The 13,752-nt window shown below is 35.5% G+C and overlaps 1 protein-coding gene across 1 annotated transcript in view; it reads left to right on the forward strand.

The window, feature by feature from the left end:
- Positions 1-13,752, forward strand: part of Sugct (succinyl-CoA:glutarate-CoA transferase) — a 932,078-nt gene that overhangs the window by 501,258 nt on the left and 417,068 nt on the right. Inside the window, exon 12 of the mRNA XM_008836273.3 lies at positions 1,995-2,097. Coding sequence (XP_008834495.1) covers positions 1,995-2,097 — 103 coding nt within the window. The remainder of the gene's footprint in view (positions 1-1,994; positions 2,098-13,752) is intronic.

Genomic DNA, 13,752 nt, shown 5'->3' on the forward strand with positions numbered 1-13,752 from the left:
TGGATGTAAGTGCCCTCTTTTTATCTAATCTTCAGGATTCTTATGCCCTGGATGGTTTACATCAGCATTTTTCTTTTCTCCCTCTTAAGAAATTTTGTGGTTAATGAAAACATGTGCTTTCAACGTTTTGGTGTATGTGTTTGTGTGTGTGTGTGTGTGTGTGTGTGTGTGTGTGTTTGTGTGTGTGTGTTCTTCCTCTTTTTTAAAAGGAAAGGATTCACATCAGACTTAGATCAAGAGATAGATTTTGGAAGAAGATGATGAATCCTCCCCTCTGGGAGAGGTGGAATGCAGCATGTTCCATCTTTGACTGATTGAGTTTGTGGCATGTAGGAAGCCAGACACACCCACACCCACATAGCGGTCAAAATAGCAGCTCCAGACACTACCTCCGTCCTCAGTCTCGTTTCCAAAGTGCACCTACGGTCTTCCACAGCGTGAAATAAATCCCTGTCTTTTGACCAGTGGTGAAAAGCTTGTGTATGTATCAAAGTTTCCAGTATTCCCTGGAGTTTTCTCTGGCTAGCATGCACCAAGGACTCCATGAAACACTGACATGCATTTAGATCTTTCAGGCCCTTTGCAGGAGCCCAATGATCATAAACTACTTGTTTTGAAAACTTACCGGGCTATTACAATACTCTACTTAGGAAAATGTAAATAATTGACTCCCTGATGGAAAAGACATCATGTTCAAAGTGATGATTTGATTCTTTCAACATATATCAATCAGATATATATTGCATATACTTTAGGAAGTGTTGGTCAAGAGATGACTGTAACAGCCAATGAAAAGGGAATATGAATGTGAAGAACCAATCAGAAGCAAAATATTTAACCTTGCGTTATGATAGTCTCATGAAAGAATTTGATTTCAATTTTGAAGTGAATTATTTTATTTTGAACTACATATTGATCATTAGCATTTTGGGGCTGAAATTAAAATATATAATAAAAGTCCTTTTATGAGCCCAGGCTGGTCTCAGACTTGTTAGGTAGCCTAGGATAAACTTGAACTCTTGACCCTCCTGTCATGCTTCCAAAGTGCTAGGTTTGCAGGTGTGTGATCGTACCCAGTTTATGAAAAACCTGTATCATAATTCAAGAGAAAGGGACATGGTTGTGCTTAATAGTAAGAATCAATGCTTAGTGTATAAAAGTTATACTTGATACTTGTGTGAAGTCTTTACCTGTCTGGAACACTAATTCATAAATCACAGTGCAGATAAACAAGTAGTTAAAGGCCAATGATTGTGGGTATTAATTCTTATCTACTTCATCAATAGCTTTCTTTTAAATATTATTTATTTATTTATTTATTTATTTAATTTATTTATTTGTTAATTGTATGAATGTTATACTTGCATGTATATAAGTGCACCCATGTCCTGAATGCCTGTGAAGGTCAGAAGAGGAAGTCGGGCCTGGAACAGTAGTTATGAACAGTCGTTAGTGGCCATGTGGGTGCTGGGATTTGAACCTCAGTCCTCTGTGAGAGTAGCCAGTGTTCTTAAGCACTGAGCCACCTCACCAGTCCAGTAGCTTTCTTTTAAAACAGTTACATTAGCTTCCTTTTTGTTTTGAGTACTCAGTGTCTACCCTGACCTGTTTTATATATATATGAAACCTAAAAAATATTTTGCACCATGATTTCATGCTCAGACTGTAGTTCTGGCTATTATATGTATAGATCACTCAAAAACATTTCAAGCTCAATGGATGCCACTTTTCACAAAATTCTTCTTTTCTGGGGGTCTCCTTGCCAGAGATAGGCTAGGACTGACTAGTAGAAACTGCATCTCTGGTCTGGGTAGCTGCTCTCACCATGCAGGGATCTTCAAGTCCCACCCTATAGATAATTTTCTCTAAAAACTCAGTTAAGAAAGCCAAAGAAACATTTTTATCACTATTAGCTACTTAAAGGAAGGCCACATGAGAGAAGAGCGCTTGTCACCTTCTTTAGATTGTAAAACCATCCTGTTTGTCTGCCCTAGGATTGCAGAAGAAACCACCGCCAAGTGGCTATGTCTCTTTGAAGGCAGTGGGATCCCATATGGCCCAATCAACAGCATGAAGGATGTGTTTTCAGAGCCCCAGGTTTGTACATTTGAAGTTTTTGCTTACTTCTCTTTCTTATCCTGACTGATTTATAGAAAGGAACAAAGACCACTGATCTTTTAAGTCTAAGTCACATGATATTTCACTCTTTGGTTGCAGTTGTTTGTGGTTCTTAAAAGGAGTCACAATTCAGAACCAGCAGACTTCCAGTCATACTTCCGTGTCTGCTATATCCAGCAGCCTTCTGCAATATAAAATTCCTAAAATCAGGGATTTATTTTTCTTGAAAAAAAAAAAAAAAGAAATATAGCCAATTGAGAGGCTGGGGTCAGGATCTAAGAGATTGCTCCTGGTAGAAATAAATATGGAAACCTCCACAGTCACTGGCCACTTCTGGTCATACTGCTGCCTTGAAGAAAGTCAGACAAGTTCTCTGGTGAGGCTTTCATATGTTTGGTTTTTTTGTGTTATTTATGAGGCATATATTGGATAGATATTTGTGCTGAGCAGGAAGAAGAGTTATCTGAAAAAAATTCTATAACATCATTCAAGTATAAATTCTGTCACTCCATTTTGATTTTATTACTTCAGTAGGTATCACAACTGCATGTACCTTGCAACAGCTCAGATTTGCATCATAACCTTAAAATATAAGGTAGCTCTATTTTTTCTGTGAAGATTTTACTATGCTTACTCAGATATATTGTCAGTTTCTTACAGTTATAAAATTAAAGAATATTTTTTCTTGAGTTCTTTATTTGTATACAGTAGAAGTTTTAAAAATTTGAAATGAATTATTAGATATGAAATTACTTTTCTTAAGGAGAAAAACTTTGTTGGAAACAAATCTCTTCAAACGTTATTTTCATGAATATTCACTTAAAAGGAAATTTTAATATCTTTTGTTTAGTGATACTGGAGAAAGCAGGTGAATTAATTGAAGAATTCTTTTGTGTGCTATTTCCCTGCCAAGACTGGATTTTTGTTCCTGATGAAACAGTGGCCAGTATGGATCTAAAGTAATGGTGTCCATCCAGTGTGTGTGTATGAGTTATCTGGAAGGGACCCAAAGATCAGGGATTTGTGCCAGATGATTCCTGTGGGGAGGCAGTCCTGTACACACCTCCGCGGACCACAGAGCTGGTTGGCTCACTTTACAACTCCAACTGTCACTGCACACTGGTACTGACTCATTCAGGAGTTCTAGTTTTTCTTGATTTAGAGTATATTTCCCCAGAAATATTTCTTGGGAGTTTATTTGCCAATGCAAAAATCAATTTCCAAAATATTAGTAGAAACATTGTACTGTTACCCAATTTTAGGTTTTGATAAAAGTCCACCCAGTACCATATAGTTGATCATGAAATGTCCTAATTCAGACTAATTATAGGCTAATTTAGATTGTCCCTTGTAGTCCCATTTAATTACTACAAGGGAAATTTAGTGATTTAATGATTTCTTTGTACCACAACTGTTTTGGCCTGCAAGGATGCTTTTTGTCTATGGCATATGTTTTTAGTTCTTAGCCTATCTACCAAGTGACGAAGATTGATATTGCCTCAGTCAGGTGCATGCTTGTTGTTCCACCTTCTGAGACTGCAAATTTCCCTGTTACCCACCCAAACAATTAGAGTCCTCTAATTGTTATAGTTATAGCATCAGAATATTCAATTATATGCTGATTGCTATTGATAATTGTACCCTAGAAGCAAGATAAGAGCTGTTCTCTTTCATATATACATATAGTTAGATTTTTCTTTGAAATTTAAGTACAAAAGTGTAATTGTACACATTACCTGGACTTTTGGAAACATTAGAGAGCTACATATTACTTTTACAGTCTAGAAATACACAAAGATAGCTATGGCAATTGTTAGTATTCTAGTTGTGTTCATGCAAGAGTTATGGGTGCTGTGTCATCTTTCCCTTATGCCTGAAGTGTTTGTCTCTATTAGGAAGAATTCCATAACATTTTGAATTAAAAAAAATGTAATATGGGAAAAAATCAGAGTTAATGGTTCTATAAAATATTTTAGAAAAACACATTAATGTGACATACAAATTAGCCATTTAGCTAGTTCATTGTCCTATTCCTTTAATCTCAACACTTAGGAGGCTGAGGCAAGCAGATTGCCATGAGCTTGGGGCCTGCTTGGGATATGTAGGGAATTCCAGGTCAGTTGAGCTATCTAAAAATGAAACAAAGCCAAGCATTTATTATACTTACTAGCTATCATTTTAATTTTTGTCTTTCTGTAACATAAATTTAAAAAATGGCTGACCTATCAGATATATGATAAATATTTGTGGATTTATGAATAAAAAATGAAAATTTGGTTAGCTGTGTATAAAGCACAGGTTTCCTAAAATGTTAAGTGGTTCCTGTGTACCTCTGAAATGGACTAACCAACTTTACCTTTAGGGCTATTAAATTGCTCCTGGTGACCTCAAGGGTCTAAGTATAAAATAATGGCTGAGTCAAAATTGCTGAATATAGTTTTATGAATATTCATAAGTTTTAGTTTCCTCAAATGTGTGATGTTGAAATAGGATCTTATCTCTGTTGGTAGTATTAGATGAGATGTTTATGAGAGAGCAGGAGTGGAGGGAAGTACTGGAGGAACTTCTCTGAGCATGGTGGTAGCTCTCATTATGATGGTACCCTTTATGATTTATTCTTGTTGCAGACACCTACTTGACTCCCCTGTGCTAGCAAATAGAGGAATATTTAAGTCATGAGGATCACTTACTGAAAATCACACTCTGTTATACTTTTATGAAAATGTGGCCACAAACTCTTTGCCCAAAGTTCTTAATGCATCCTCATTTCTGATCGATGATCCTCTTTCTAATTTTCCATATATGTTTTTTTAAAAGTAAGATTTCTGTTTCAAGTGTCCTCCTTTGCTTTCCCTCTGATGAACTGCAGTTTCTCGGCCCTGGGTTCAAGGGACTGGCCATACTTTCGGATGTGGGAATGGGCCACTGGTGCTGTGCACCCCATTGTACACTGTGCCAGCACAGCTGCTTTCTTGATTAGAAATCACTTCAGGTGAAGTACAAGGTACAGGAAGGAAGGCCTTGATGAAGTGAAAAGGGGAGTATCCAGCTACAGAGGAAAGGGAGTGGGAGACCAGAAACTCCACGAGTAGAAGAGAATTTTGTCACTTATCATGTGGACTATGCACATTCCTCCTTGAAAATCTTGGTAGACCATGAAAATTTACTTGATGGGTAAAAATTATTTCTAACCTAACAGTTCCAGCGTCACCTCATGTTCCAAGGAATCTTGAATTGTCTCAACTGAAAAGCATGGGATGATGTACTTTTTCTTGGCGAGATGGATAATTGTCTACCGTTCATCCTCTGACTAAGTGGTACTGACCTTTGTATGGTTAAAATGAGCCTATGAATAGCCACTGTTACTAACAAATACTATAGGGTTGTTTGCCTGAATTAACTGATAGTTTTGAGTAGTAACTCAATGCTTAAAGAGGTGGGTTTATTGTTTTCTTCCATCAATAATAAATTATCTGTGGAGAACTCTATGCATTACAGGGTATAATATAGATTATCTACATATAGATTTTAATAGCTAGTCTTTTTCCCAAGTGCTTTCTTAAAATATCTTCTTTTAATCAGGCCAAGATTGTGCAATACATTAAAGGAATTCTTTAAAAGTTTCAACAACTTACTTGATGACCTCAGCATAGTCCTATTTAACATACCCTTGGGAACATGTGCATGAAATACATTGTGGTTTGAGGATTTCCAACCCAAACAAACTTAAAAGAAAACGTAGCTTTTAATAGAAACTATTCAAATTCCTGCAAGAATAGGTATGGATCTTACCACAGAGAGAGTTTAAAACACCGTTGTCTACACCCGGTATCAAAGAACCCTCCACCTGCCTCAGGATTTCACTTTAAACTGTATTTAGTCATTCTTGAATATCATCATCTTTTATTGAACTGCTTAGTTAAAAGCTATGTCTGATTGGAGCCCATGTTTAATGTTTGTCTTTGTCCTTGATGCTATGACTAGAGGTTGGGAAAAAGGGCAAAGGGTTTCACAAATGGGTGTTATTTACCATAGTCTTCCCATTTGTACCACACAAGTTGAATATGTCAGGTGTAAGACATCACCCCAAAGCATCACTTCTGAGAAATATTGGGAGGGAAATATCAGGATTATTGAAATTTCACAGCTGGCCCCAATTGTAACTGGTGCCAAACACCTGCAGCTCTAACAGGAACCAAAACAAAACCCCACCCTATGGCGGCAAGCCATCCCTTAACCGGCGTCCTTAACTTTGCATCACCATCAAAATTAATTTAACATTTTCTACAGAAATCTTATTCTTCTTGTCCCCAAAGGCCATTACAACCCCTTTTGCAAATATTTCGTATGGGATAAATGTGTCATAGAAACAAAGGGAAGTATTGAAATATTTGATGGCTGAAAATAATCTGTTGTTTTCATCTCAGTATTTGTGGAAGTCCGTGAAGTTAATGGTTTGATTAATCTCAAGGCTAGCTCATATTCTCTAAGTGACTTTCTTTTAGCACATTTTGGCAAAATTTCTGAGCATCTGGATAAAAAAGTCCTTCAATATTCATATAGTAAACATGAGAAGCAACCCAAAATGCAGAGCTGTTTTTTAAGTCCTTTCTATTGCTATCACACACACACACACACACACACACACACACACACTCACACTCACACACAGATTCTTAAATACTATGTATATAATATGATACATAATGTTGCATGTAAAATGATGTTAATTTTTTGAAATATATTTGTTTTGTCCTCAGAGAACTATGTAAGGCATGTGTCCTTTTCTAGTATTGCTGGGGAACACGTACACACTGTAGCTGTAACCTTCATCTACAAGTAGAAAACTGAAAATGTTGATGGAGGTCTGAGAGAAAATGGTTTGTTTGGAAATAGTTTCTAAGAAACAAGGGAAATATGAAAATAAAACTAATGTTTTTTTTAATATAAATGACACATGTTAAATACTGTCCAAATATTTTATGTGTTGTTTTGTTTTATGGTATCTGGATATAATGTGTCCAACTTTTAAAGAAGTAATGTATTTTAGATTAATTAAGTGAATAAGTAACATAAAATGAATTTATGTTAAAATATTGAGTATAAGGCAGTGACACAATTTTTATGTATGTGTTAGAATTTAAGAATAAACTTGATCTGGGCGTGGTGGCACATGCCTTTATTCCCAGCACTCTGAGGCAGAGGCAGTGGTAGGCAATCTCTGTAAGTTCGAGGCCAGACTGGTCTACATAGCAAGTTCCAGGCCAGCTGTGGCTTCAAGGAGACTCTGTCTCAAAAAGACAAAAATAAATAAATAAATAAATAAATAAATAAATAAATAAAACCTTATTGAAATGTTGAATAAGTTGAATGAAAAGCAAGAAGTTAAAATAGCATCATTCCACTTCACCTTCATTTTTCAAGGAAACTTGGATACATTTTTGAACAGACACTAATATGTTTGAGACATCATACATATCTGTGTTTGTGGAATGCCTTGGACAGTACCTGAGGGATCACTCAAGGATTCTTCGGGGCAAAAGAAGCCATACTCATATAATTATTCACATATCCATTCCTCATTCAGCAAACAGGAATGGGTGACCTGTTATGTGTATGGTATTTGGTAAAGAGAGGGGATGATGGACAGTCAGTGAAGAGGACAGAGGGGCCAGACACTCAGGAGCTTGCAGTCTGCTTTGAGCAGAAAGTATTTTGTGCTGTAGAAGTATTATACCTACATTCTCTGAATATTTTCATATAGAAATGATATACATAAACCATTATGAGATTTTCTATTTAGTGATTTAACAGAAGCTTAAAATACAACAGAGCAATAAAATGTCATCATGAAACTTACCAAAGAATTCTTCATGCCTTTACACGCTTTTTGTAGTTAGTTGAACTACATTATTATCAAATCCTTCCTCAATGAGTAGAAAGAAGTTAATGTAAGGTTTCAGCTTTTACTGCATAGTGATTTTAACATTATTTGTGATCTGAACACATGACAGTTTTCTGGGTGTCTCGTAAGTTGATTACCTCTGTCTCTGTCTTCGTCGACGTGTCTCTTCCTGGCATGTGTTCAGGGATGAGACTGATTCATTAAGCTCCAAATATAAATATGCAATATGAAGGCTACACTTTTTTCATTTCTTTATTGAGCTTTTAAAATTTCATACATGTCCCACTCAAATCCAGACCCTCCTCCCCATCCATGCCTCCCCGCATCTCCTCACTGAACCCTATGTACTCTGCCATGCATGCTGAGTCCTGTTCATTCAGGCATTTATTTTGTGAACATTCTCACAATGTTTCAGAGTGGACTTTTACAGTTTTATCATTGAATTTGACTAAATTTTGAACTTTCAATCCAGAAATACAATCAATTTTTTTAATGTATAAAGACTGGGAACATTTTGAGACCCAGTTAATTCTAATAAGTATCAGCTAAATTTTATAAAATGATTTAGCCTAATATTGTCAAAAAGAAATATAATGCCAGCTACTTATACAATTTTAAATTATCTGATGGCCAAATTAAAAATGAAGTAGAGAAATTAATTAACAAAACATTTTATTTAAGCTATTTTCATCAAACACTTAAAATATTAATAATACTGAAAGAGTATTAATGGGACCTTTAAATTTTTTGTAGTCTTGAAATACGCTGTGTACTTTGTCCTTTTTTCTAGTGATGTCCTGGCAGGCTGTCTGCATTTCAAGGGCTCAGAGGCCACAAGGGACAGGTGACTGTAGCTTAGGCAGTGTCCACTTAGAAACCTGCAAAGATATTTAGGAGGTTTCTATCTTTTTTCAGCAATGCACAGTTTTTTAAAAAAATATTTCAGTTTTCTTTAGATCTCCCAATTCAAACATTAATTTTAGTCATAAGTATTTCATCTTGTGAATGCCCTGTTCAACACCAAAGTATTCGATTGCCCATTTCTTTTTTGTAGTCACCTGAATTCGTTTTGATTTTTACATGGACTTCAACTTCTTCATAGCTTGAAAGGAAAGCTTTTACTTAAGTGATTTCTATAATAGTCACATGAAGCATAATAAATGGTCAGTTCTCTCTTCTGATACAAATATTTTTAGACTTTAGGACTTTTGTGCGGGCTGCTCTTGAGGGAATTTAAAAGTAAACTGAAAATCCTTTATAACAAAAGTGATACAACTTTATTGAAATTCATGGAAAGATTTGAAAAAAAATGTAAAGACATAGTCTTTCATAACTGAGAAGACAATATTGTGCAGACATCAATTATTCCCAGATTACTGTAATTATAATAAATTTCCCCATGAGATGTCTTTCTCAACTTGCTTAGAAAGTAATTTTTCCAGGCTGTCTGGAAAAATATGTAGTCAAGAATAACAAAAAATTGTGCCAGCAAGATGGCTTGTCAGGTAAGGGTACTTGCCACTAAGTCTGATGACTTGAGTTTAATCCTCAGAATGCACATGGTAGAAGGAAAAAACTCATGCTCAAAAGTTGTTTTCTGACCTCTACACATGTACACACACACACACACACACACACACACACACACACACACAATGTAGTAAAAATTAAGGTGAGCAAGTACTGAATATGTACTTGTAGATTTTTGTAGTCTTGAAATACGCTGTGCACTTTGTCCTTTTTTCTAGTGATGTCCGTGATGTCCTTTTTTCTAGTGAATGGAACATGGAGAAAAACTAAAAAAAATGCTTAGATTTATTGGGTGACAGAAATAGCATAGTGAGAAGAGAAAGGGAGATTTTTTTTATTCAAAGTTATTTTCTTTTAGACTTATATTCACAGCTTATAGAAAAGTAATGGATGCCTCCGAGTTTATTGTAAATTGAAACTTTTTAAACTTACAAAATACTAATAACAGACTTTGAGAAAAGGAAAAGATGTCACAAAGATAATAATTTGACTAATAGAAGTGAAAACCTGTACAATATAAATAATAACAAAAATGAAAAGGGAAGTTATAGAGCAATATACTGTTATTGCAACAAATATGTCTGGGAAGCTGTTGTTCAAAAATATCAAGCTATCTTACAAACAATAGAAAAGATTAAACCCTCAAAATAATAGACAAAAGCCATGAGAAGACACCTTTAGAAAACCCAGGAAACCAAGGGATTACACTTCCAGATATTAGGCTTAAGTCTACATAAAAAGTTATTTAGACAATTATTTCTCACTGATGATTTTGTTCCTAATCAGAAAGTGCTGCTCAGATGTAAGACTTCAAATCTTGGTCTTCAACACTGTAGTGCCCACCTGTAGCTAAGGGAGACAACCTGCTATTCTAAAATGATGGATAAATTTGTTTTCTCCCCTTATCTGGAAGCCTTAGAGGGAACTGACACTGATTCTATCCAGTCCAACAGCTATCAAAATACCTGAAAGCAAATCCTGAATCCATCACTCTAGAGCCCAGCCTTGGAAGACAAAAGAAAAATGAGGAGGAACCCAATACAGGGATGCTTTTGGAAGCTCTTGTCAAGAAATTCCAGTGGACTCTCATATGAACATTTGAAAATTGCCCTGTTCTGACTTTTTTCTAGTTCCCTGTCTAGAACTTGTAATGCTAATTACTCTTGTCTTTACTTCTTCACATCTCCTAGTCACAATTCAAAGACTTTCTTTTCCTCCTTGAGATAAGCGTTATGCAATTTGGGAGTCTTTTAGGTAGCCCCGCTGAAGGGGTACACCAATTGCTTCACCCCGTGTCCCTGTTCAGCGTGGAAGAAGCCAGAGCGGTCTGCTTCCCTATTCCCTATTAGCAATTTGGGTAACCTCTTCAGAGCATGGTGTGATAAGAACAGGAGGTAGAATTGGCTAGGCAGTTAGGGTAAAAAGACTCCAAAGAAAAGTAGCCAGTTTCTTGGCTAAAACTCACAATGTTCTTGGGCTTCTTAGCAACCTACTCTGTTCCAAAGGCCAAAAATGTCAAAAATATTTGGGAGCTTTTATCTAATCCTGAAAAGATTTTAGGGTTGCCTCTTCAGACGGGGGAATGTTAGAGTAGCCAAAAGCCTCATTAAAAAAATTTAAAAAGAAGAAAGAGCACATGAAATTATCAGAAAAAAGTGATAAGGAGATATGGGAGGAGTTGGAGGGGAGGGAGTGGGCATAAATTTGTTCAAAACACCTTATATGCATGTATGAAATTCTCAATAAATTATTTATTTAAAAAAATGAAAACCCAGGAAACCCAAGTAACTATAAACATAAAAAGAAACTGAACTTTCCTAATAGCAAATAGCAGTTCACATTCAAGTACCAAATCAAACTTCTGTCTTTCAAATGACTGAAAACGTGTGTATATATTTCACAAACATGTTAACACACACATACACATGCAGATAATGTTGAAACCTAGGCGTGAACAGGACAGCAAGCAGTGCTTGCTGGTCACAGGACGGACTGTTTGAGAACACACCTTGAGTGCTTCAGATTGCTTGTCCTTCATGGCAGCCGGACTTTTCCTGGATGCTATGAAACTAATCCCAAATTGATCAAAAAACTTCATGTAAAGTTATGCATTTCAGATATACTAGTGAAGAGCTTAAAATAAGCTACATGTCTGGCTACTGATAAATAAACTACATGGTTTCAGTAAAAAGATAGAGTGCCTTTAATTTACATTTTTGAAGAATGACATGAAAAAAATGTCTCATAAAGATAAAAATGCAGAACAGAACACAAAATTATGTTTCTATTTCTTAGTATATAAAACATATTCTTTATAACTACAACCATATTCCATTTATAATCAGAAAGGATAATTGAATTTAAAAAGCCTCTTAGCTTACATATAGTTCCCTAACTGGAAGTTAAAAATGAATTGTGATTACTTCTGCATAGTTAAAAGTGATGTGAATGATGTATGTTTCTTTTGCACAGGAAATTATACATTACAAATTTACTGAAATAATTCCTTAACAGATCCATTCTAGTTACAGTGTTGACAGTATTGAACATGAACTCTGGTTGACAAGGACTAAACACCAATGATATTTCAAGAACTTATAATATGATTAACCATGAAGGAGGTAGACGTTCCCAATTGCTTATACCAACAGTGTATGAACATTTTCCATCCCCCACATCCTCAGTGGCATGTGTTCTCTTTGGAGACTTTGACAGTAGCCAACCCAGGAAGCGTGAGGTTTGTATTTCCCTGCTCATTAGTTAGACTGAGCGTCATTCTATACACAAGTTGCCTTTGTGTGTCTTATTTAGAAAATCAAAGTCAGTTGCTGGTTTTTAAAATGTTTTTTTTTTAAAAAAACTATAAAATTGTGTGAACTCTTTTTTGTTTTTTATTTTTTTATTGTTTTTTTGAGACAGGGTCTCCCTGGAACCCCTGCAGGCCTGGAACTCATTATGTAGACCAGAATGGCCTAGATCTGAACGAGATCTATCTGCCTCTGCCTCCTGAATGTTGCAATTAAAGGTGTGTGCCATCGCATCCAGCCATGTGAATTCTTTATATATTTTAGAGCTATCATATGAGCCAGTATTATCATATACATATCTAGCTGAAAAAAATCACTGTTTCAGAGAGATATTTTCCCTCCATTTTCATTGTAGCATTATTCACAAAAGTCAATATGCGAAAATAACCTAAGTATCAGTAGATAAATGGGTGAAAAAGTGTGGTGTATACACAAAACAGTATTATTTAGTCTTAAAATGTAAGACAGTCCTCCCACTTTTAAGCATGGATGTACTAGTGGATGTTAAGCTATGTAAAATTATATTCTCACTTATATGTAAAATCTAAGAAAGTTGAATTTAGAGAAACAGAATGGTTTACTAGGGATTGGAGGATTGCGACATGTTTGTTAAAAATTATAAATATTCCCTCATAAGATGAATAGTTTCTGGAAATTAAATGTGCAGCTTTGTGGACTATAGTTAATGGAAATTAACCATGTACTCATAATTTGCTGAGGAGAGTAGACATTAAATATGCTTACACTGCCACAGACAAAGCTAGCCATGTGAAGAAGTGGATTTGTTAAATAGCTTGAATCATTTTAAGATGCAAGCTATACCAAAGTATTAATTTTGCACATGTATATATTTTCATTTGCCAATTAAATCTCAAGAAATTGGAAACATTATTTATAAAAATTTCAAAATTAAAACAAAAATGGAGTAGTGGGTACAAAATGGTGTATTCCTGGAATACACCTGCAAATGGTTCCTGTGCTGTGTAAGAATTCAGCATAGCTCAGTGAATGAGCTTCCCTCCCTCATACTCCCTCTTCCCTCACCTCCTCTGTCTCTTCCCTTCTCTTCTGTCTCCTCCTTGTCTGTTCCCTTTCCTTTGCCCTCTTTTCTCTCTCCAGTATCTATATTATTTGAATGTGGACATTATAGCTGCCTGCCATTTTTATTGTAATCATCCTGGTGGATGTGAAATAGAATAGCTAGTTGGTATGTAGTCATTTTTGCTTCTATTTTCCTGCTAATTATGTAGAACAAATTTTAGTGTGCTTGGTGAACATTACTGTATTTCTTTTGAACATTCCTAATCAGACTTTTTGATCATTTTAAATTGTTATTTTATAATGGAGCTGTGAGTTTGTAGATATTCTGGGAAAAAAAACTTACTTGTAACT

Source organism: Nannospalax galili, unplaced genomic scaffold, assembly GCF_000622305.1.
Source record: "Nannospalax galili isolate Female #2095 unplaced genomic scaffold, S.galili_v1.0 scaffold54, whole genome shotgun sequence".
Classification (NCBI taxonomy): domain Eukaryota; kingdom Metazoa; phylum Chordata; class Mammalia; order Rodentia; family Spalacidae; genus Nannospalax; species Nannospalax galili.